The 25620-nt window shown below is 49.8% G+C and overlaps 1 protein-coding gene across 1 annotated transcript in view; it reads left to right on the top strand.

The window, feature by feature from the left end:
• The first annotated feature begins 677 nt into the window (after positions 1-677).
• The window catches only part of TMEM123 (transmembrane protein 123), a 57051-nt gene continuing 32108 nt past the window's right edge, over positions 678-25620 (top strand). Inside the window, exons 1-2 of the mRNA XM_030330862.1 lie at positions 678-823; positions 5854-5910. Coding sequence (XP_030186722.1) covers positions 724-823; positions 5854-5910 — 157 coding nt within the window. The 5' untranslated portion in view covers positions 678-723. The remainder of the gene's footprint in view (positions 824-5853; positions 5911-25620) is intronic.

Here is a 25620-nt window from a genome sequence, read left to right as displayed (position 1 = left end):
CGCAGCTCAGCCAGTCTGCAGCTTCCCCGGTGCCGCTGGGCCACGTGGCCCGGGCCCCACCGACCACCACCCGACAACTCCTTCCGGGCCCGGGAGGCCCAGCGTCCGCTCCGCTCCCCGACAACAACACCGCCACTTCCGAGAAGAAAGGAAACCGCTGAAGCTTCTGGGGCTCGCCCGCGAGGCAGGGGGGCGCGGCGCCTCAGCGTCCGGGTGTCCGGGCCGCGCCCCCGACAAGCCCCGCCCCAGCAGAACTCCACCTCCTACTCGGCCTGGGCCCGCTCCTCCGCCTCCGCCAGGTCCCGCCCCCGCGCTCTGCTTTGCCTCGCAGGTCCCGCCCTCGACCCCGCCCCGCCCCGCCCCGTCCCTGCGCGCCCTGCTGGGCCCGCCGCCCGAGCCAAGCCCCGCCCCCGCGCCCCTGCCCCTTCCCGCCTCCCCTCCCGGCCCCGCCCCACCTCGAGCCCCAGCCCCACTCCCGCGCGCCGGCCCCGCCCCGCCCCTCCTCCAAACCCCGCCCTCGCCGATCCCCGCCCCGCCTCCCCACCAGGCCCTGCCCCTCCCTCCGCCAAGCCCCGCCCCTGCGCGCCCGTCCCGCCCCCAGCCGGCTCCCGCGCCCTATTTGGGCATCTGGGGGGCCGGCGCCCGTGCGCAGCGGGGCGGCTGTGCGGCGCGGCGGACGCTCGGTCGGGAGCCGCGGGGCCGGCGCGTCCCGCCCTCGGAACAATGGGAGCGGGCGCGCGCGGCGGCTGGGCCGCGCTGGTCCTGTGCGCGCTGCTGGTGCTGGCGCTGCTGAAGGCCGCCGTGGACAGCGCGGGCCTGGACGGTAGGTGGCGGCGCGGGCTCCCCGGGAAGGTTGTGCGCGCGGGGGGCCCCCCGGACGTGGCCGGGGAAACTGAGGCTCGGGCCGGCCGCCGTAGCAGGCCCGGAGGGGCGCGTAACCTGTTGAGTGACCCAGGCGCGGGCTCGCGGTTTCCTGGCCCCCTCCCGCGCCCCGAAGTTGGTGTGTCCCGGGGGGGGGGGATAAGTGCCCCCGGCCCCCCCCCCTTCTGGAAGCTGGGTCGGGTTCCTGCGCACACGTGCCCGGCGGGTGTGGGGAGTCCTTTAGCGCCGGGCTGCGCGGCCGCGGACTGAGGCCCCCAGACGCGAGGGGGGACGTCGCGGGGGGGGCGCGCTGCCCCCCGGGCGCCCCCGCGGATGCGCCCCGCCCCGCGCGGTGGGTACCTACCCCGGCGCGCACCTGCCGCGCAGCCCTCGTGCCACCGCCAGCTGTGCGCGCCCCCGGCGCAGGGCCCTCGTCGTTCTCGGGGTGGGGGTGGTGAGGGGGTCATTTTGGGGAAGGGCCGGGAAGCTGGGGTTCGCCGCGTGCTTTCCGCGTTCCCTTTGTCAGCCACTGTCGCGGTCCGGTCACCGGGCAGTGGTCGGGAAGCTAGGGTAAGTTCTTTTCAGTGACCCAAGTCCTCCGTAGTTTTAAATTCCGTCCACCTGCTGTGTGTTTAGCGAGGGATGAAGGCTGTAGTTCAGGCGCAACACCTGCTTTGGCTAGAATTATCTGGGTGAAGTTAAGACAATAATACTTTCTGTTTGTTTGGCTGGTTGTTTTGTTGGTTTGCTGTGCTGAATTGTGCATGTCCCGAGCCGGCTTTGCAGCCCTGAGTTTGATGATCAGTAAATCACGTCCATCCTGTTTTCCATATTAATGAGATGTTTCACTGTAAGGTGAACAATCTGGAATGAAACAGTCTGTTTTGGTGCTAATTTTATACCAATATCAATAAGGGCAGATCTCCATTTTTTTTATTTGTTATTTTGTGAAAGTAAACTTTATTGTTTCTGCGGTGAATTTCTGGTCAGAGAAACTGGTTAGAGTGTCCTTGCTTTCTTTTTTTTTCCCTAATAACAGATTGCCTTGTCTTATTATTTTTTTTTAATTTTTTTTAACGTTTATTTCTTTTTGAGACAGAGAGAGATAGAGCATGAACGGGGGAGGGGCAGAGAGAGAGGGAGACACAGAACTGGAAGCAGGCTCCAGGCTCTGAGCCATCAGCCCAGAGCCCGACGCGGAGCTCGAACTCACGGAGTGTGAGATCGTGACCTGAGCTGAAGTCGGGCGCTTAACCGACTGAGCCACCCAGGCGCCCCAGATTGCCTTGTTTTAATACTCACTGTTGGACTGTTCTGTTTATTACTTAACGTCTCACTAGAGGTGAGCGCTGTTTGGAAATCTGGGAATGAATCTCTGCTGCAGGAGAGCCTTCATTTCATGAACCAGTACAGCAAACAGGAGCTGGAATCCACGTCTACAAGGCTAATGTCACTGTGAAATTAGACTAAAAGACGGTTCTGTAGAGAACTTCTCAAAACAAGGAAATGTTTCCTGGCCTTCCTGTGGAGTGTGTAATGTGTATGAAGTATCCTTGTGAAGTACGGTAATTTTTAACAATCATACTAGGGCACGGGGCGCCTGGGTGGCTTAGTCAGTTAGTTGTCTGACTTTGGCCCGGGTCACACAGTTCGTGAGTTCAAGCCCCACGTCGAGCTCTGTGCTGACAGCTCGGAGCCTGGAGCCTGCTTCGGATTCTGTCTCCCTCTCTCTTTGCCCTCCCCCAGCTCATGCTTGCACTCTGTCTCTGTCAAAAATAAATAAACTTAAAAAAACAAAAAACAATCATACTAGGGCTTTTACAGTGTTTTCAGTTGGCAGTTTCCTGTGTATGTCCTATTATGCTAATAGGATAATCCTCATCCTGATGAATCTTCACAGTATTCTTCCCATTTTATAGATGAAAAAAACAGAGGCTTAGACCTTACTTAATATATTCAAAGTAAAACAGCTCAAACATGTTTGATTTCAGAGATTAAAATCCAAACTCTTAATTAACCATTTTGCCATTAGGTCACTTTAGGTGGTGTTGGCTGTGCTGGTAAATAATGCTTCAGTCTCCAATGTGCTATTACCTGGAATATTGCAGGAGAAGATCAAAACATTGAAATTCTTGTTTAAAATCTCCTTCAGTCTGCCGTGTAGTTTCGTAAATATCTTCAGTTGGAGGTGTGGGGAAGGCTGTGAACATGTTAGTGAAGCGGCAAGCAGGATAGATGGGGGCGGCGTCCATCAGGACCCTTGGTGGTAGGTCACAGAAACCCATTTTGAACAGCCTTAGTGCAAAGAAGGGACTTTGTTGAGTCTTGGACAGAAAAGTCCAAGAACACAGGTGGCTCCAGAAATGCGGGAGTCAAGAGTTCAAACAGGTTGCCCGGAGATGGCCACTTGCGGCTCTCTTGATGACATGTGTCCACTCTCAGGAAAGCCATAGTTCACATGTTCTCAGCCCGGGCGAGTCTCAGGGAGGGACTCCTAGTAACTGGGACTTTCTAAAGTGAGTCCCAGGCACCAAACACCACCCTACTGGGCAGCCAGTTAGGGGATTAAATTAATCCCCAGTGAGTCTGAACCACTTGATGAATGTAACTTTCTACCATTCAGCACATTATTGTATGTTAATGTTTGGTTTCCGTCACAGAAAGCATCAGCCTCTTTGTAGTTAGGTGCTCGGTATCTTTGTCTCCTAGGATACAAAACCTGCCTACCCACGGCACCTGCTTCATAAGTAATTGACTGCAAAAAGGAGGAAGGTCCTCGAGCTGCAAAGATCATCTGCTTTTGTCTCTTTTTCAAGCAAAAAAGGTTGCCAGGAAGTGATGCCTCGTAAGAGTGACAATGGCAGGGACACAGAAACAGTAGCCTAGGAGAAAGACAGTGGCGTGTTGGGAGTGTAGACAGTGCGTGTGTTGCTTATCTGTTTGGGGGTGGAACTGAAACGCCTTGCTAACAGAGGACTGGGTGAGGGAGTGGGGAAGAGGAGTCGTCCAGGCGTGACCTCTTGGTCTGGGTTTGAACAACTGGAAACACAACAGCCGAGAAGCCTGGGAAGGAAGCAGGTTTATAGCAGAAAATCAACCGTTGGTTTTCGGCGCTCCCACGCAGGGCTTTGCGGTCTAGCAGCCTGGTCCCCGTCCACGCTCTGCCCCTTTCTAGCAGGGTGGCCTTCTCTGGACCTCCCTTCCTGGCCCTGACGACGGTATTCCTGTCTAGGACCTGTCGGCAGGGCTGGGTGAGCCAGTGCCAGTCACGTGCTTCCCCGCAGTCCTGGCGTGCAGAAGGTTCTTCCCAATATCGGCCAGCATTCGATACCAGCTGCCGGATACGTGAGGAGGGTACAGTGAGGCGAACACACGCCGCTGGGACACTGCCTCGTTTTCACCAGGCGTCATTCGTCCGTGAATGCTAGCGCCCCCCTCAAGGCTGCTCTTAGCAGACCGGGAGAAGGACGGTCTGCAGGCCTTGATCATCCGATTGACCTTCACACCAAATGGAATAGTTCATTAAGAGAAAGAAATGTGCGCGCACAGTGACAATAGATCCTTCAGACTCATTACTGCGTACCTTGTGCTGTGAGGGGTGTTTGGGTCGGGGAGGGCTATCTTCGTGGGTAATGTACTTGCTGTCTTCCTACGTGATGTACATATTTTATACTCCATGATACCAAGAGCCGGGTTGAATAAACCCCTCTGAAAAGTTGCTTAACTGGGGCATAGAATTCTTCTAAACTTTTTCCAAATCTTAGAGTACTAGTTAGAAATTAAAAGAATCATACTTCTGTGAGAAGGCTTGCAATTAAAAATGAAAATCCTAAGGGGCTAATATCCAAAATAGATGAAGACCTTAAGTTAACTCAACACCAAAACAATACAATTAAAAAATGGGCAGAGGACCTGAATATATATTTCCCCAAAGAAGACATCCAGATGGCCAGCAGACACACGAAAAGATGCTCAACGTCACTCCTGAGATGCAAATCAAAACCACAAGGAAAAACCACATCACACCTGTCAGCATGGCTAGAAAAAGGCAAAAAAGACAGGTGCTGGTGAGGATGTGGAGAGAAAGGAACCCTCATGCACTGTTGATGGGAATGCAAACTGGTACGGCCACTGGGGAAAACAGTATGGCGGTTCCTCAAAAAGTTAAAAATAGAACTACCCCATGGCCAGCAATTCCACTTCTGAATGTCTATCAGAAGAAAATGACACTTACTTGAAAAGGTGCATGCACCCCTATGTTTACTGCAGCATTATTTGTAGTAGCCCAAATACGGAAGCAGCCCAAGTGTCCCTCGGCAGGTGACAGAGAAGATGTGCGCACGCGTGTGTGATGAAATGTTCCTCAGCTGTAAAAAAGAGCGAAATATTGCCCTTGGCAACCACGTAGATGGGGCTAGAGAGTATGACGTTAAGTGAAGTAAGTCAGAAAAGTATATGATTTCACTCACATGTGGAGTTTAAGAAACAAATGAACAAAGCAAAAAACGACAGAGTCTAAAACAGAGAGAAGAGACTGCTGTTTGCCAGAGGTGAGATGGGGGGGAAAAAAGGAAAATCCTACCCAGGTCGTCTGCTCTCTGCTGTCCAAAGTCGGGGGTCTTGGTGGTGCAGGACCTCCCGGGCGGCCCACGGCGCTCGGCCGAGCAGAGGGGTCAGTAGCAAAGATTGGTTTCTGTCTCGCGCCTCGCCGTGTCCGCGGGCAGGTGGACGGACTTTTCGGTACTGGCGCATAGCAAGTACCGTGTGAGTGTCGGTTACGTAAGCTGCGTGTTTTCTGTCTTGAAGGACTCCAGTCACACGGCCCCGCGTTTACTGACACTTACTTGAAAGGTACGTTTCAGAGCAACAGTGGCAAAAGTGGACCCTGCTGTGGACATCCGCCTTCCCCCCGCAGCACCACCACCCGATGCCAGGGGCCTCAGATAAATATCAGATGGTTTTTCATCACAGGACATGTTTTTATTTTTACAGGGCCTCCAGACGCAAGGAAGTTGGTGTCTCCAGGAAACGACAGTGCTGACTCAACAGGTGAGTTTAGACAGGTTGGAAAGCATTGGTTCTCATCCGTCTCGGGGACGGAAAGTGAGATCGGCAGGGGAGCACGAGGAGCTGGGACGGTGACCTGTTTGGGCCACGAGTCCCTGATTCATAGGTCCCCGCACCCTCCTTCCAGGGCTGCGCTTAGTGGGCAGCAATAACGGATAGCCCGCCAGGTCATATTCTTTCTCGGGCCGGCCAGGACCTGAATGAATGCTGACACTTTGTGTCTTACTGGAATTTCGTAATGAGCTTCGAAGCCCATTTTTAGACGTGAAGGTCTGGCACCGTGCTGTGGACGGGAAACCTGAGTACTTGAGTCTGCCCATGTCGCCGGTGCGACGAGCCGCTCCAGGCCCGTCCGCCGTGGGTGACTCCAGGGAGACCCTGCTTACGTTTCCAACGCGGGTCAGGTCGCAGCCCCCCGACTTGCTTCCCGTTGACACACGGGTGTCTTGGTTGGAACTGAGAGCCCACCCGCGTGGAGGTATCTGGGAACCACGCTGATGTCCTGGGCGTCAGCAGTAAACCGTCACGGCACATTGCTTGCACTGAGGTCGAAACCAGAACAGGTACGAAGGTCCCCTCACCAGACCCGTGGTCTCCACTTTTCATCCACCGAGTATTTACAGAGGGTCTGGAATGTGCGGAGGCGTTCTGGGTGCCCAGGACACAAGGTTGTCCAAGCCCTGACTTCTTGGAGTTCTTGTGGTTGTTTTATTTTATCTCGTTGTGGAAAAATACACATCATGTGAAACCCGGAATGTCAACCATTTCTAAGTGAACGGTTGAGCAGCTTTACGTACGTTCGCATTGTTGCGTGGCTTTGTGGAGTGCCGACTGCCGTCAGCGTCTCCGTGTTCTGCGTATGTCGTGTTCTCAGTTACCTCTGTGCTTCTCATCGTGTCTCCTCCCCGACTGGCCTCTGGCTGAATAGAGAGCACTCTTCTATGTTAGCTTTAGTAATTCTGTAGGCAATTCTTCGTCTGGGGAAAAAGACTAGATAGATTACCCCCAGATGTCATAACGATTATTGCCGGACAGTTATATGAGGGTTTTTTAAAAAATATCTTAACTAAGGTTATTAGGTGACTTTTCCTGTTGGCCTTTACTGAATCTAATGGAGTACCGCTGAGCATCAACTTTGCACAAACCCAGGAGGTAGAGGAAAGGTAGCAGTAACAACCGTGTTAATTGCCAGCATTTACAGAATGCCTGCAATGCCTAAGAAACTTGTCACACGTTTGCTGATCTAAGTGCAGACGGGGGGTGTGGTTCTCTGTCACACAGGAGGAAACTGAGGCCCAGGGTGGTTTAGAAGCTTGCCCGAGGTCTCATGGCACAGCCCAGATTTGAAACTCACTTCCTGGGATTCGAAACCTGGGCGCCCTCACGGCATTTCCTGAAACCGTGGTGTGGTCTTACCTTTAAAAACTCTGTTCAGTGAAGAAATACCACCGCTGACACTTGTGGACAAGTTGTTAAAGATCAATGCCTCTAGTCAGTGGGATGATTTCACACGCCCTCAACTCTGGCACCAGGAAATTTGTGGAGTGAAAAAGAGGCATGGCCTCAAAAGGTTTTTCTTAAGACATCGGATAATACAGCTGCTATAAAAATTTTTTGGTTGTTCAGTGTGTAACCCTTTCCGTAACTGTTAACTTGTTCTTATTACAGCCTCTTTTTGGGTCTTGAAACACATGACGTGTTGCGGTTGTGTGTTTTTATAGGACATGATGCTCACTATTTTGTCTTGTTGTAGTAACGCAAACCCTTCTATATTGGAAACGTTGTTTTTAAACATCACCAATTTACTTGATGCTGTTTGTCCAGCATGGTTTATTTGGCATCGATTCCAAAAGGAAAAGAACACTTTTCTTTAGCACACTGCTGTCTTTTGTGAACTGCAGGATGGTGTTCTTGGAAAAAGTGCAAAGTGCCAGCAACACTCCCGGAGACATTGGTGCCTGTCCGTTTTTGAGGACTCCACACATTAGATTCGGCAAATCTTTTTTCTCTGTTTGGTTTGTTTTTAGTCTCCATCTAAGTTCGTTGAGAGTGGTGTCTATGACTTAATCATCCCAGCTCTGTGCCCGGTGCATAGGAGGTAACACGTGGGTTGAACTGAATTGTGGAACCAAATATGTGTTTTGTCACTGCTGACTGACCTCATCAAAGAACCACTGTATGTGTTTTGCAGACGTGACTGGTCCGTGCTCCAGTGTTCTCTATTATTATAGCTGCTTTGTTGTTGTTTGTAGAATAATGTCCATGCCTGAGGTCAGAGAATCAGAAGTTGAGGTCCCTTTGGGGTTGTGCCACTCAATTATATGTAAGGGTTGTATTTTCATACGCCCCCATCGTCATCTGATGAGTACTAGCTATATTTTTGACACTCTTTTCTAGAGGGTCTTACTTCGTTTTAGCGATTCTACAGAAATTTTTAATTGGAGGGGGAAAGATACATTACCTAAAATGTAATAATGATTGTTGGGCAATTATGAGAGCGCTTTTTAAAAAAATGTATTTTATCAGATCTTGGGACACGTTTTCAGCCTGTAGAGAAAACCGTTCTTCTCATTTTACATACGGTCAGAGGGCTTCTATTTTAGAGTCTGGATGAATTTATTGTTGATGGTGCAAGGATGCCACATGCCCAGGTTACCTGTCAGCAACAGGTTTGGGCAGAGATACAAGGGAGCTGGACATGGTTCAGAAGGGACAGCATTTCTCACCAGTGACCCCTTATCACTGATGCTTCCCCAGGACAGGGGATTACCATCCAGGCTGAAGCTCTTTCCTTGGGCCTCATTTGCTCCGAGTTCGTCTCCCTTCACGTGCGGTGCACACAGACTTGCCTGGGGCCTGGTGACACATCCCGGGTCCGGCCCTTCCCACGTCTGTAGTTGGCGTGGTTTTGTCCGCAGATGTGGCAGGACCAGAGTGATTCCGAGCACACGGACCTGGCTCGGGCTCCGATTTCTGCACACAAGGGCGGCAGAGTTTCCCAAACTGCCCCAAGGAGCTCGCTTGCTCTTACAGAACCGCGTCTGTTTCTGAGACTTTTTGTCGTGTTCAACTCCTGTTTTCAAGATTGCATTTCAAAACCGATGGTGATTTTTAACATCATCAGATGCTGTCTTCGAGAATGTAGGGCGGGAACGTCACGCGTACTGTGTCCACTCGTGCTCAGTGAACAGGTGTTCGTCTCGTGTGCCAGCCGCCCGTGGCCGGCTCCGGCGTGGGGTTGTCAACAGGACAGCCCTGCCCGCACGAAGGATCTCACAGCGGGTGTAGACGCCATGGAGATAAAAGGCTGAGGAAGGTGTTTTTGGGTGGTGATTTAAAGAGTAAACAGGATGGAATGAACATACACAGAAGTGAACCAGGAAATGAGGTGGGGGAGCCCCGGAAGGGCTGCTTCAGATTAGGCGGTCAGGGAGGACTTCCCAGAGGTGGTGTGGTCTGGGAGACCTGCCTGTCAGTGGGGGACAGCCCCGTAAGTCCGGGGGAGGGGCGCTCTGGCCAGAGGGACTTGTTGGCACAGGGGCCTGGAACGGGACTGAGCCTCTTATGTGGCAGGGGCACAGGCGGGTCCTGGCTGGCACGGTGAGGCGACGACGCTGCAGTCACATCGCCGCATGTAGGAGATCAGGGCATGGTAATAGTATTTAAGAAGTGAGATTTTATTTGGAGACCTCAAAAATACAGTAGAGCAGGCTTGTAAGAAGAAGAGACCAGAAATGTGGATTGAGGCAACTGTGCTAACTTCTCTGGGCCTTTCCTGGGCGGGGGAAGTCAGCCGTCCAGGGGTTTCGAGCTGCGGCGTTTCTGAGCTGCTGTGGGCCCCTCGATGGCAGGCGTCACGGTGGAACTGGCTTGGTGTTCTGTTTCCCGAAGCGCCTGCTGGAAGCGTGCATCGGGATGGAGTCAGGGCCCCAGTTCACGGAGCGAGCTGCTGCCACAGACGTTGTCCTGTGAGCCACAGGGAGGTGGCCGCAGCCTCAGGCCTCTGCCACCGTTTCCAGGCTCGCGGCTGCAGGGCTGGGGGACCCACCAGTCCGCAAGGTGGGGGAGAACCCGGGAGCAGTGCCTGTCGGCTGCGGTTCCGGGGGCCGGGCGGGGGGCTCGGCGGGAGAAACCGCGTGAAGGACATGGACGAAGAAGGCGTGCAGGGAACCAGCAGTGCTGACAAGAACGCCACAGAAAAGGAAATGAGAAAAGTCCAAGTGGGGGAGTTGTTACACACTCTTGCCTTTCAGAGGCAGGCAGAACCAAACACGGTGGGGGTGAAATTGGGCACCAAGGGAAGACCCGGGGCAGAAGAGCCAGCACCCAGACCTCGGGTGGGGTTGGGCGATGCATGCCAAGGGCTGGGGTCCGGCACACACGGGGTGCCGGAGCGCCCCCGCCCCCGAGTCTGAAGGCCAGTGCGAGGAGTCGGAGCTGGGACTCAGCTGGGACCAAATCCACAGCACTTCTTGCTTTATCTGTTTTTTGGTAAATACTCCTTTTCAATAGAAAGCTGGCGGGCTTGCTCTGGACTCATGACCCACCCCAGTGTGCAGCAGTGCATGCTACAGTGGCCAGAGTTGCACACTGATGGGCTTCAGGTGCTCAGGGTTGGGGTCCTCTGTATCTCTTTTTTCTTACTGTGTAACTTATTTACAACTAATTTCAAAACACGAGGCACGTGCACGATAAGAAATTTCAGCAGTGCTTGGAAATATGCCGAACGTGGCTCCAGTCTTCCTTCCTGCACCGAGCCCCGCCACGTCCTTTCCCAAATGGACTGTACCAGCTCAGAGCTAGACTCCTTGCCCACCCAGACATCTTCTCCTGGTGTATCCCCGTTAGGGAATAGCCATTCATGTAGGGTCTGGAGCCGGAAAGGTCTACATTTCCGCAGGTATCCTTGGAAAAATTGCGTACGTGTGATCTGTCTATGGTGTACACGTTTGCCATTAACATGAGTGGGTGACGCCAGGCACACTGTTGGCTGCCCAACTGGTCTCACTTAAACCTCGTCCTTCCTCACGGGCACGTGCTGGCCCACAGGACAGACGCAGCCTAACTCACTCACGCACCCGCTGGTGATGCACACGTAGGTCATCTGCACTTCGGTTTTAAGCAGTGCTGTGGCGAGCACCTCTCCTGGCCTATCTTGGTGCACACCCGTGCGAGGGCACCCGTGGGCTCTTTCCTGCCGGCGGAGCCGCTGAGGCAAATGGTGTATTACTTTAATTGGTGACTTTTGCTAAATTTTCTTCCAAGAAGGTCACATTTGTTTCCTCCCACTGGCAGTAAAAGGGGCCTGTTTCCTACAGACTCCAGGTAACAGACATTCCACTGTTTGCTAATCTGAGATGTGATTCATAAAGTCTGTTAGGAGCTAAATTCCTTCAACTGAGTGGGGAGTATTTTCATACTGGTTTTGGGGGCTTTTTATGGTTCTTTTTTATCTTTATTTTTTTTAATTTATTTTTTTTAACGTTTATTTATTTTTGAGACAGAGAGAGACAGAGCATGAACGGGGGGGGGGGGGGGTCAGAGAGAGGGAGACACAGAATCTGAAACAGGCTCCAGGCTCTGAGCTGTCAGTCCAGAGCCTGATGCGGGGCTCGAACTCACGGATGGAGAGATCGTGACCTGAGCTGAAGTCGGACGCTTAACCGACTGAGCCACCCAGGCGCCCTGATTTATGATTCTTTTTTAAAAACCCCTCTCGACGTAAATTTCGCATGCCACACAGTGGAGTGGTTCTCCGTGTACTCACGGATACGTACAACCATCCCCGCGGTCCGTTTTAGACCATTTTCATCATCTCAGAAAAAAAAAAACACTTTGCCTTTGAGCTGTTACCCACTGTGTCCATCCTGCCCACCTGCCCCCAGCCCCAGGCAGGCACCGATGCACTTTGTCTCTGTGGATGTCCTTCCAGACTTTGATAGGAGTGGAGTCGTGAAGTACGTGCTCTTTGGAGACTGGCGTCTTGGCGTTAGCAGTGTTTTCTAGGTTCATGCAAGTGGTGGTGTGGCCAGCGGTTCGTTCCCTTTGATGGCTGAGTACTGTTCACTGGATGCATAGACGACAGTCTGCTCCTGCGTCCATTTGTTGATGGACGCTTAGGCCGTTTCTACCTTTTGGCTGTTGGGAATCACACGTCTGTGAACATTCGCTTACACATTTTTGTGTGGTTGTGTGTGCTTGGCTGTGCTACCGAGGAGAATCGCTGGGTCCTGTGGAAACGCCGTGCTCAGTGACCTGCCAGCCTGCTTCCCACATCATCTGCACCCTTTACATTCCGACGGGCGGTACGTGAGGATGCTGTCACGTTCGGATTCTACCTGTCCCCAGGGGTACGTGCGGTCCTGAGATTTGTAAGAAATACATACGGGTCATTCGGATTACCCAAGTATATTCCTCATGTGCTTTCCGTCTTCCTCCATGGTTCGGGCTCACAGCTAAACTCTAGGAATTTCCCAAGTGTTACGAGTGCCAAAGGTGTCTTTGGTTACCGTAAAGAGGTGACTCTGAGACCCCACCCAGAGGAGGGGCCGGCCCTACCCTGTGGTTGGTTGGTTGGTTGGTTGGTTAGAGCTTTCAGTCTCCAACTCTGGGAGGGGAGGTTGGGAGCAGGAGGCTCAGTTGGCCTAGGCCAGTGACTTAGGCGTGACCAAGTATGAAGCCTCCTGGGAAACCCGGAAGAGGGCGTTTGTAGAGCTTCCTGGTGGTGAACAGGGGAGATACTGGGAGAGTGCCACCTGGCAAGGGCTTCAGAGCTCCGTGCCTCTTGCCAGACCTCGTCCCCTGTCTCTGTGCGTCTGGATGCTGCCTTGTGTCCTTTATTCCCCGGGTTCTGTGAGCCGCTCTGGCAAATTTAAAGACCCTAAGGGGTCCTTGGAACCTCCAGACCGTAGCGGGTGGTTAGAAGCACAGCCAGCAGCCTGGGGGTGGTCTTGTGGGACGCAGCCCTCACCTGCAGGATCCCACGCTGTGTCCGGGTGGGTAAGTCAGAACTCAGTTTCCGGATACCCTGCTAGGGTCCCAAGAACCGCGTGGTGGTCCAGGGGGGTGGGGGGAATCCCTCTCACGTTGAAATGGGGTTGGGGAGCCCCAGTCTAGCATGAGACAGTGTCTCATTTCTTCGTTGACTCACGAAGGCACGCATCTGTTCTGTGTTTATTGGCCATTGGTTCATGTTGGAGAAATGTCTCAAGTCCTTTGCCCGTTTGTTGATTAGGTTGTCATTGTATTAGCTTGTCTCTGCCTTATTTTTTTTCTACCTATAGAAATAGTATATGATTCCTGTGGGAATTTGGGAAAAGTTTTTTTTTTAACCATTATTCAAATGACTTCCACTAAGTATTTTTAGTTCTTTTCAACTTGAACTTAACTACATGGGCACCGATTCTTAAAAAGGGAATTAATCGTCTCCTGCAAAACATTTCACTGTGGTTACAGTCTTACAACATGAAAACACCTAGTTGGAAAGTGATGGTTTTAGTCTCTCAACTGACTGTAGTGAGAACTGGCTTGACTACTTTCACTCCACAGTGAATTTGATTCACGAGTTTTTCATGTCTCCCCCCTCCCCCAGCCAGTATGCATGCCCTTGTTTCAGGGAAGATAAAAAAGAAGAAATAATTGCTTTGCTTTGAAGTGAGCTTGGGTTAGTTAGGTACTGTCCTGGTGCCTCAGTGCTTTCTGTCAAGTTCAGGTGCAATCATGGGTTAGGTGAGGTAACATGTGAATCAGCTGCCTTTAACATGGCACCTGGGGAGCGCCTGGGTGGCTCAGTCGGTTAAGCGTCCGACTTCGGCTCAGGTCACGATCTCGCGGTCCGTGAGTTCGAGCCCCGCGTCGGGTCTGTGCTGACAGCTCAGAGCCTGGAACCTGTTTCAAATTCTGTGTTTCCCTCTCTCTCTGACCCTCCCCCGTTCATGCTGTCTCTCCCTGTCTTAAAAATAAATAAACGTTAAAAAAAATTTTTTTTTAAATAAATAAAATTAAAATAAAATGGCACCTGGCACAGATGAAAAACTAAATGTGTTCCTGCTTGCTGTTTGGCCACAGTGACCCTTTTTTGGTCCCTCCTGTGTTCGCCTTCTCTGCCACCGTGCCTTTGCATGTACTGTTCTCACTCCCTGAAGAACTCTTCCCTCCTGCCTTTGCCTGGTTAACACCCATTCAGCTTTCCAATCTCAGCTGAAACTTCCCTTCCTCAGGGGACAGTCTCTGACCGACTGCATCTGGTTGAGGGTTTAAGTCGGCCTCCCCAGCCCACAAGTCCGTGCTGTCACTCACCACCTCCTCCTCAGTGCTCAGCACAACACCTCGTGTACGTTTCCGTTGAAACAGGAGAAGCCGGCTTTAATGCTTGCTACCCCAGTCTTACTTGTGAGATGAGCTGGGAGCTCCTTTGTCAACGCGAACCCTTCCCTGCCCGGCATTCCTTGAACTGGATACAGGGCCTTTCACTTTACGGTTGTGAAGAGCGGCCTTAAATGTTATTAAATGTTAGCGGGAGGGTTGGCGGTCGTGTTACCCGGTCCCGGGGCAGCGCTGTGTGTGTCCTTACGTTCAGGTGAAGTCTCCAAGGAGGGCGGGGATGCGAGGATCCAGGAGGTCAGTGGGGACGTGGCCCGGCTCACCAGGGTTGTGCCCCAGGCCGTCTTCCTGCTGAGTCAGGTGCCCCCCCCCCCCCCCCCAGCAGTCAGGCCAGTGACCTTGTGGCCAGGCAGGAACCTCTGAGCTCTGCCCTGATCTGAAGGAGCTTCCTGCGGGTGAAGGCGGGGCTGGGAGGAGAGGGGCGGGGTCGCCAAAGCCCCTCAGGGAGTTCGGATTTGCCGGCCATGAGGTGGGAGGCATGCAGGATTTTAAACAAATCAGCCCAAACGGATACCCTGCCTGGATGGCCGCGGTGGAGCTGGAGACAGGTGGTGCTGGATCGTGGCGAGGGGACGGCCAGCCGCAGGCTCAGGGTGTGAGCTCAGGGTGCTTATTGGCCCGGTCCGGTCCCCACAGCTGGGCCCGCCGATCTCGGGGGTTGTCACGGGTCACGGCTGAGAACAGCTGCGGGCTGGCGGGCGGAGGGGTGGGTCCCAGGAGGGCCGGGAAGGGGTCAGGACCAGGCGCTGCCCAGAGATGCTGTGGGGGGTGAAGCGGCCCCTGGTCTTGGAGAAAGACGGGGGGCCGGTGCGGGAAGTACGCAGTGTGAACTGGGTGGGTGACCTCAGATTGAAGCGGTTTCTTGCGGGGTAAACCTCAGAGACGTCCTCTGTCGTTATGTTATCCCATCGGCATGTCGAAAACCTGCACGCCTTAGAGCAAGGCTCCTCGCGTGTCAGCACGTTAGAATTGCCTGGAACGTTACAAATACTGGTCTGGGGGCACCCGCGAGCCGTGAGACCTGAGTGGGGAGCGGAGCACGTGGCCAGGGCTGCGGCGCGGAGTGAGGGTGACGGTCACGACGGGACGTGGGCAGGTGGGCGCCAGCCTTTCCAGGGAGCCCCTGCTGAGTCGGCATTGTTTGCCACGGGGGTGCCCTTTTAAAACTGACTGCCTTGGGGCGCCTGGGTGGCGCAGTCGGTTAAGCGTCCGACTTCAGCCAGGTCACGATCTCACGGTCCGTGAGTTCGAGCCCCGCGTCGGGCTCTGGGCTGATGGCTCGGAGCCTGGAGCCTGTTTCCGATTCTGTGTCTCCCTCTCTCTCTGCCCCTCCCCTGTTCATGCTCTGTCTCTCTCTGTCCCAAAAATAAATAAACGTTGGAAAAAAAAAAAAAACTGACTGCCTTGGGTGAGAACGATAAGATCTTACGAGGGGAGAAAGGCAGGCAATCCAGGGGTCCTCCTCTTGGGCTCACCCCCATGAGGTCGGGGAGGGGTACACGGGGTGCTCTTAGTACTACCGTGATATTATTTTTTTGTCCAGTTTACTTACTTTGAGAGAGCAAGAGAGCGCGGGGGAGGTGCAGAGAGAATCCCAAGCAGGCTCCTCACCTTCTGCGCAGAGCCCGATGCAGGGCTTGAACTCACGACTGTGAGGTCGTGACCTGAGCTGAACCCAAGAGTCGGACGTTCAACTGACTGAGCCACCCAGGCTCCCCTGATTTCATTATTTTTATTCCCATTGTTTTGATTGGATAGGAGCCCAGTAGTTATCAAGGAAGGGTAGGGACAAATGCCTTGAGAGAAGTCTCATAACCGAAAGACTTATTTACCTGAAAAGCTGCACAGAATAGTTGCAGCCCATTCATAAGACTTTTTTGTTTGTCACCCTTAACACACCTGTTCTTCACAATTGTGCCTGGTGAAAATTCCCGAAGGTGTTAAAGCAAACTGTCCACCTGAGTTACTTAATCCCATCAAGTCTGTTTAGTATGATGAGAAAACAGAAGGAGCAAACAGCAGTTAACTTTACAGATAATGAAAACATGAATCATTTGTGATTTTCTCCACAGGAAACTGGCTTGAAAACCCCCTAAGGAGTAGTTTGGCATTTATCATGAAGGTGTGTGTATTGAGATGGCTTGTTTCACCTATAAACAAGAGGACACTCTTTTTTTAAACCATCGTAATGCCACCGTTAGACTTAACATTTTTTACGGTTTCGATGAGGATAGTTGACATACAGCATTGTATAAGTTTAAGGTATAACTGTAATGATTTGATTTAGATTGTGAAGACCATAGTAAGTTAACATCCATCATCTCATAGGTAGAAAAACCCAGAAAACAAAACAAACGAAAAAAGGGTTTTTTGGTTCTTGTGATGTATGTGGCCTTTGAGGATTTACTCCTAGTTTTCCTGTATATCATACTGCAGTGTTAACCGTGGTCCTGTTACGCATCACAGCCCTAGTACTTATCCTACAGCTGGAAACTTGTTCCTTTTGACCACCTTCATTTGCTTCCCCTCCCCAACCCCTGCCTCCGGTGACCACACCTCTGATTTCTTTTCCTGTGAGCTTGGTTTGTTTCTTTATTTTAAATCCCGGAGGTAAGTGAGATCATGGAGTATTTGCCTGTGTCTGATTTATTTTGCTTAACGCGATGCCCTCGGGGGTCACTCATGGTGTTGAAAGTGGTGGGATTTCGTCCTTTTTTGTAGTTGAATAATATCCGTTGTGTATGTATCACGTATCAGAACTTCCTAACCCACCCGTCCCCTCATGGACCCATAGGTTTCCATGCTTGTCTGGCTGTTGTAGATAAGCTGCTGTTAACGTGGGGGTGCAGGGATCTCTTCGACACAGTGTTCTTGTTTCCTTTGGGCAAATGCCCAGAAGTAGAATTGTTGGATCATAGGGTATTGCTGTTGATTTTCGGAGGGACCTCCATGCTGGTGTCTCCAGTGGCTGTGCCACTTGACAGTTCTACCAACGGCCCTCGAGGTTTCCCTTTCATCCACATCCTCGCCAGCATTTATCAGTGGTCTTGATCTTACCCGTGCTAACAAGCATGAGATGATGCGTCAGCACAGCTTTGGTTTGCATTTTACTGGTACCAAGCGGTAGTGAGCATCTTTTAATGTACTCGTTGACCACTTGTATATCTTCTCTGGAAAAATGTCTGTTGAGGTCCTTTGCCCATATTAATTGGATTAGTGGTGTGTTGCCGTGGAGTTGGAGGAGTCCTTTTCATTGTCTTTTTGGAACTGTAGTGGACATACAGGTTTAGTTTCGGCTGTACGACGTTGTGATTCAACGTGTGTGTACATTACAAATTGCTCAGCACAGTAAGTCTAGTTACCGTCCGTCATCAGAGGTATTACAGAACGGACTATACTCCCCATGTTGTACTTTAAATCCCTGTGACTCACTTCTAGCTGGAAATTGGTGTCTTTAATCCGCTTTTCCTGTTTTACCCATCTTCCCATCCTCCGCCCTGCTCACAACCACGAGTTTGTTCTTGTATTTGAGTCTCTTTGTGTTTGGTCATTTGTTTTCTTTAGATTTCACGTGTGAGTGAGATCATGTGGTACTTCATTTCTCTTTCCTTGCATTTCATTTAGCATAATACCACCAAGTCCATCTGTGATGTTGCAAATGGCAAGATCTCATTCTTTACGGTGAAGTCATATTCCGTTGTACGATGCACACACACTATGTGTTCTTTATCCATTGATCTATTCTTGGGCACTAGGGTTCCTTCCATATCTTGGCTGTTGTAAAACTGTGGTAAAATAGAGATGTGTGTGTTTGTTTGTTTTTTAATTAGTGTTTGCATTTTCTTCAGTTAAGTACCTGTGAGTGGAATTGCCGGATCATTTGGTAGTTTAATTTTAATTTTAGTGTTTTTTTTAAATGTTTATTTATTTTTGAGAAAGAGGGAGACACAGAATCTGAAACAGGCTCCAGGCTCTGAGCTGTCAGCACAGAGCCTGACGTGGGGCCGGAACTCCAGAATGGTAAGATTGTGACTGGAGCGAAGTTGGGCACTGAACGGAGTGAGCCACCCAGGTGCCCCGTATGGTAGTTTTATTTTTAGTGTTTTGAGAAACCTCTGTACTGTTTTCCATAGTGGCCGCATCCATTTACATTCCCACACACTTTTTATTTCTTTTTGATGATAGCCATCCTGACAAGTGTGAGGCAATAGCTCATCGTGGTTTTGATTTGCATTTCCGTGGTGATTAGTGATGTTGAGCATCTTTTCATGTGTGTGTTGGCCATTTGTATGTCCTCCTTGGGGAAAAAAGTGTACTCAGGTCTTCTGCCCATTTTTTAATCAGATTGTTTTTTGTGTTGAGTTGTATATGTTCTTTGTATATGTTGGACATGAACCCCTTATGAGATACATCATTTGCAAATGTCTTCTCCCATTCTGTAGGTTTCTTTTTGTTTTGTTGATGATTTTCTTTGCTGTGCAAAAGCTTTTTAGTGTGAGGTAGTCGCATTTGTTTATTTTTGCTTGTTTTGTCTTTGCCTGAGGATAAAACTGCAGTTTACGCCTCTGTTTTCTCTTGGGAGTTTTATGATCTCAGGTCTTACGTTTAGGTCTTTCATCCAGTATGAGTTTATTTTTGTGTGTTTAAGAACGTGGTCCAGTTTGATTTTTCTGCATGGAGCTGTCCAGTTTCCCCAGGACCATTTACTGAAGAGATGTCTTTTCTCCATTGTATACTTTTCCCTGCTTTATCTTAGATTAATTGACCATTTGAACATGGGTTTTTTTTCTGGGCTCTGTGTTGGGTTCCACTGATCTATATATATGTCTACTTTTGTATAGGGCCATACTATTTTGATTACCATAGCTTTGTAGTATAGATCGACACCTGAATGTGCTACCTCTAGATTTGCTCTTCTTAGGATTGCTTTCACTTTTCTGTGTCTTTTGTGGTTCCCTATGAGTTGTCGGATTGTTCTAGTTCTGTGGAAAATGCTACTGGCATTTGATAGGGATTGCATTGAATCTGCTCCAGGTAGTACGGATGCCCTAACAATGCAGGCACACATCAAAAAAATAACAGGCTTGGTTCCAGACCACTGCAATAAAGTGAGTCAAATGACTCTCATGGGTTCCCAGTGCATGTGCAGTTATGTTTACACTATAGTCTGCTAAGTGTGCAATAGGATTATGTCACTAGAAATGTATATACCTGAACTTAAAAATACTTTATTACAAAAAAAATGCTAACCATTATCTGAGCTTTCAGGAGTTTTAATCACTGATCGCAGCTCACCGTAACAAATAAAATGAGAGTATTTTAACTACCTTGAGAATAACGAAAATGTGACAGACCCGAGGTGAGCAAATGCTGTTGGAAAAATGGCACCAGTGAAATTGCTTGATGTAGTACTGCTACAACCTTGACTCTGTAAAAAAAAAAAAAAAAAAAAAAAAAACACACACACACACACAAAACAAACACCTCATTATCTGTGAAGCACAGTAAAGCAAAGTACAACAAAACAAGGTCAGCCTGTATAAACTCCATGAACATGGCGTCTCTGTCCATGTATTTGTGTCATCTTCAGTTTCTTTCATCATTGCCTTACTGTTTTCAGAGTATAGTGACTTGGTTAAAGTGATGTTTTATCCTTTTTTATAAATAGGATTGTTTTATTTGCTTTTGTGTTTGTTACTTGTGGATGGAAATGCAACCAGTTGATGAATATAAATTTTGTGTCCTGAAACTTTGTTGAATTCATTTATTCTACTAGTTCTTGGGTAGATTGTTGAGGATTTTGTATATACAGTTGGCTATAGGACCAACTTGTGTTGACTGTACTGTGTTGAATAAATGTGGTGAGAGTGGATGTCTTTATCTTTTTCCAGATCTTCAGCTTTCTACCATTGAGTATGATGTTAACTGTGGATTTGTCATATATGGCCAATATTATGTTGAGGTATGTTCCCACATGGCACTTCGTTGAGAGTTTTTATCGTGAATGGATGTTGATTTTTGTCCATTGCTTTTCCTGCGTCTATGGAGATGATATTTTTATTCATCATTTTGTTAACATTGTGTAGCACGTTGATTTGTAGATAGGAAAACATTCTTGTATCCCTGGAATATATCCCATTTTGTTGTGGTGAATGAACCTTTTAATGTAGTGTTGAATGCAGTTTGCTAATATTTTGTTGAGGATTGTTGCATCCTTGTTCATCAGAGATATCGGTCTATAATTTTCTTTTTAGTGTCTCTGTCTGGTTTTGGTTTCAGGGTAATGCTGGCCTCATGGAATGAATTTACAAACATTCCTTCCTCTTCAGTTTTTGGAATAGTTTGACTAGGATAGGTATTAACTCTTTTTCAAACGTTTGGGGGAATTTGTGAATCCATCTGGTCCTGGACTTTTGTTAGGAGTGTTTTCATTACCAATTCAACTTCTTTTCTAGTCATTGGTCTGTTCACATTTTTCATTTTTTCCTGATTCGCTTTTGGAAGGTCGTATGTTTCTAGGAATTCATTTCTTCCAGGTTGTCCAGATTGTTGGTGTAATTATGCATAGCAGTTACTCTTACCCCTTGTGTTTTTGTGCTGTCGGTTGTAATTTGTCCTGAGTTTCTGATTCCGACTTCTCCCTTTTCCTTGATGAATCTGGCTAAGGGTTTATCAATTTTATGTCTTTAAAGAATCAGCTCTTGGTTTTATTGATTTGTTTTTATTAGTCTGTTTCATTTTTCAGTTTCTTTAGGTATCAGTGTTGATGGGCAATTTTCTTGTTTCTTGAGGTAGGCCTGTATCACTATAAGCTTCCCTCTTAGAATGGTTTTTGCTGTGCCACAGATGGGGGGAACTCAGGAACCGTGAGATCATGACCTCAGCCGAAGTGGGACATTTAACAGACTGATCCATCCAGGCGCCCAAAGCATTTTTTTTTTTTAATTTTTTTTTTTCAACGTTTTTTATTTATTTTTGGGACAGAGAGAGACAGAGCATGAACGGGGGAGGGGCAGAGAGAGAGGGAGACACAGAATCGGAAACAGGCTCCAGGCTCCGAGCCATCAGCCCAGAGCCCGACGCGGGGCTCGAACTCCCGGACCGCGAGATCGTGACCTGGCTGAAGTCGGACGCTTAACCGACTGCGCCACCCAGGCGCCCCCCAAAGCATTTTTTCATTGCCTCTTGGTTGTCTTCCTTGACCCGCTGGTTGTAGTAACATATTGCTGAACATCCACCTGTGTCTGTTCCAGTTTGTTTCTTGTAATTGACTTTTGGTTTAATACTTGTGGTTGGAAAAGATGCTTGATATGATTTCAGGCTTAAATTTTTTAGACTCGTTTTATGGCCCATCATGTCCTCTTTTCTGCACAGTGTTCTGTGTACACCCAAAAGAGAATGTGTATCCTGGTTTTGGATGGAATGTTGTATATATATCTCTTAGGTCCATCTGGTCTAATGTGTCGTTTAAAGCCACTATTTCCTGACGGTGATCTGTCTGGATGATTAATATAAATGAGGTTTGAACGTCCCCTGTTGACGCATAGATGCTTTCAACTTTCTTACACCATACACAAAAATAAATTCAAAATGGATGAAAGACCTAAGTGGGAGACACGAAACCATCAAAATCCTAGAGGAGAACACAGGCAGTGACCTCTTGGATCTTGGCCAGAGCAACTTCTTACCAGAGACATTGCCAGAGGCAAGGGAAACAAAAGCAAAAATGAACTATTGGGACCTCATCAAGATAAGAAGTTTCTGCACAGAGAAGGAAACAGTCAACAAACCTAAAAGGCAGCCCAGGAACCAAGAGTGTACTGTGTGTTAACTAGAATTTAAATAAAAAAAAAAAAAAGTCCCTGACTGTTACTGCCATTTTCTCCTATATTTGGGTGCTCCTGTGTCAAGTATGTAGCCATTAGACTTGTGGTGTCCCCTTGATGAATAGCTGCCTTTATCATTATATAACACCTTTCTCTTGTTACATTTATCTTGCACAGTCTATTTTGTCTGGTGTGAGTATTGCTTCCCCAGGTTTCTCTTGACTTGATTTCCAATGCAGGGAATGTCTGTTTCCGTCTCCTTGCTTTCACTCTGTGTGTGTCTTTAAACCTGAATGAGGCTCTTAAATGCAGCCTGTGGATGGGTCTCTTTTAAATTTTTTTTTTAATGTTTATTCATTTTTGAGAGACAGAGACAGAGCATGAGCGAGGAAGGGGCAGAGAGAGAGGGAGACGCAGAATCCGAAGCAGGTTCCGAGCTATCAGCACAGAGCCTGATGCGGGGCTCGAACTCACGAACTGTGAGATCATGACCTGCGCCGAAGTCGGGCGCTCAACTGACTGAGCCACCCAGGTGCCTCTGGGTCTCTTTTAATATTAACCCTTTAATCCCTGTCTTGGAATTAGAGCATTTACATTTAACATAATTATTAATACATTTGCACTCATTGCCATTGTGTTGATTCCTGGTTTTGTAGTTCTTTGTTTCTTCTCGTTCTTCACTTGTGATGTGATAAAAATTTCTTCAGTGTTTGGATTTCTTTTTCTTTAGTTTTTGTGCACAGGCACACCTTGAAGATACAGTGGTTTCAGTTCCAGACCACCACAGTAAAGAGAGTTAAATGAATTTTTTGGTTTCCCAGTGCATTTAAAACTTAGGTTCACACTATAGCCTATTAAATGTGCAATAGCATTCTATCTAAAAAAGTACATATCTTAATTTTAAAAAGTTTATTGCTTACAAAATGCTCATCGTCACCTCAGCTTGAAGTGAGTCCTAATATTTCTCCTGGTGGAAGGTCTTGCCTCTGTTGTTGGCTGCTGACTGATCAGGGTGTGGTTGCTGAAGGCTGTGGATTTATTAAAATAAGAAGACCAATCTTGCCACATTGTGTGACCTTTTTTTCCCATGAACGATTCCTTCTGTGTCACGCGATGCCATTAGATAACATTTTACCCAGAGTAGAACTTCTTTCAAAACTGGAGTCCATCGTCTGAAACCCTCTGCTGCTTTATGAACTAAGTTCGTGTCCTGTTCTGAATCCTGTGTTGTCATCTCAACAGTCTTCACAGCGTCTGCACCAGGAGTAGATTCCATCTCAAGAAACCACTTCCTTTGCTCGTCCGTAACAACCAGCTCTTCATCCGTGTACGTTTGATCACGAGATTGTAGATGGATCCGGTCTGTCTTCAGGCTCCACTTCTGACTTGAGCCCTCTGGCTGTTTCCTCCACATCCGCAGCAACTTCCTCCACTTTGCTCTTGAACCCCCCACAGTCCTCCCTGAGGGCTGGAATCAACTGTTGTGAAGCCCTGCCCCCCCCCCTTTTTTTTAACATTTATTTATATTTGAGAGAAAGAGACAGAGCATGAGCAGGGCAGGGGCAGAGAGAGGGGGAGACAAAGGATCGGAAGCAGGCTCCAGGCTTCTAGCTGTCAGCACAGAGTTGGACGCGAGGCTCGAACTCAGGAGCCACGAGATCCTGACCTGAGCCGAGGTCAGATGCTTAACTGACTGAGTCACTCTGGCGCCCCCAGCCCCACCGTGAAACCCTTTTTAATGTTGATGTTTTGACCACTTCCCATGAATCGCTCATGTTCTCACTGGCATCTCAAATGGGGAATCCTTTCCACAAGGTTTTTCATGGACTCTGCTCCCATCCATCAGAGGAATCACTGTCTGTGGCAGCTACAGCCTTAGGAAATATATTTCTTTCCTTTTTTAATTCCACTGTAGTTACTGCACGGTGTTATATTAGTTTCAGGTGTACAACATAGTGATTCAGCACGTCCATATATGACTCAGTGCGCAACATGAGCGCACTCTTGATCCCCTTGACGTAATGAAAGGTATTGCTTAAATAACAACACTTGAACGTAGAAATTACTCCTTGGTGTGTGGGTTGCAGGGTGGGTATAGTGTTGGCAGACATGAGAACATTGACCTCCTTGGACATGTGCATCACAGCTCTCGGATGACCAGATATCTTGTCAGTGAGCCCTGATGTTTTTATTTTTTTTAAGATTCCACTTTTAAGTAGTCTTTACACCCAGCGTGGGGCTTGAACTCACAACCCCAAGTTCAAGAGTCACACGCCCTACGCAATGAGCCAGTCAGGTGCCCTAGCACTGATATTTTTAAAGGAAACTATTCTTCTGAGCACAAGCTCTCAACCTCGGGCTTAAAATAATACAGCGTGGCCTTTGGGCCAGTAATTCACCAAAATGACCAACACAGAGGGAAAGAGGAGACGCGCCCACTGCGTGTTCTCTGGCCTCCTGGAAAACGTGGCCGTGTCCCTGTAGCCACATACCTTTGAACCCAGGGGACGCTGTGGACGCGGAGGGAACGGGCTCCGGTGAAAGGAGCGCCCCCTGCAGGTGCCGCCGTGGCCACACCGGAAGTGTCTGCAAGACTCCCAGCATGCTCTTGGTACGGTGGCGAGCAGGCCGGTGAAGGGCAGGATTCGGCCGAGAACTAGGGCACGTGGCGAGCCGCCGGCTTCCCGAAGCGCGGGAAGGAACGTGACTGGGAAGGAAGGAAGCCACGCAGCGAGGTGCTGGGGCTCAGCGGGGGCGCCGGCCTGGCCGGGGACCCCGTGGGAGGGCCTGAGCTGCTGGGGCCCGGGCCCTGGGAGTCCCCGCGCGGGCGGTGTGAAAAAACCAAAACCCTCTGGACTGTTAAGATATTAAAAATGAAAAGCTCGAGCGCTGCCGTAAATAACAGTGCCGTCATCGGGCTTTGTTGTTCCAACCGGGGCCCGGGTGGGGTAGCCGGGGCGGCACCTGCAGAGTGGCCCCTGGGCCCCGGGCCCCCGCGCGGTCGTCGCCGCCCTGGCCCTAGCGGGAGGGTCAGCCTGTCCTGGGAAGCCGGGCGCTGACCCGTCTCCGGCTAGGACATCCTGGGCGGGCCCTTCAGCGGGGGCCGTCTTGTCCACGCTGAAAATCTGTCGTTTAGTGTAGCTCCCTCAGGTGGGCCATCCAAGTGAGTCGGCGGCCTCTCCACCGGGTGGCTGCGCTGGGGCGTCGTGGAGACGGCCTCACGCACCCACCTGGCCAGTCTCGAGCTCCGCGGCTTCCTCACAAGTGCCCTGGGTGACACTTTGGCGTAAGGGAGCGTCGTGGCTGGTCTGATCTGTATTGGGACCTTTCGATCGTCGTCCACACTGGCAGTAAGGCCGCCTCACTCGCTCTCTTACTCGTGTGCTCACCGGAGCCGCGCCTCCCACGTCTCTGTGGAACTTCTCTGCTCACAGCTCGCCGTTAGGCCGCAAGTGAGGCTTTCCTCACTAGGCCCAGTCACTTG

The sequence above is a fragment of the Lynx canadensis genome, chromosome D1 (genome assembly GCF_007474595.2).
Source record: "Lynx canadensis isolate LIC74 chromosome D1, mLynCan4.pri.v2, whole genome shotgun sequence".
Taxonomy (NCBI): domain Eukaryota; kingdom Metazoa; phylum Chordata; class Mammalia; order Carnivora; family Felidae; genus Lynx; species Lynx canadensis.
Note: the sequence above shows the minus strand (reverse complement) of the source record. Positions and strands in the feature narration are given on the sequence as shown.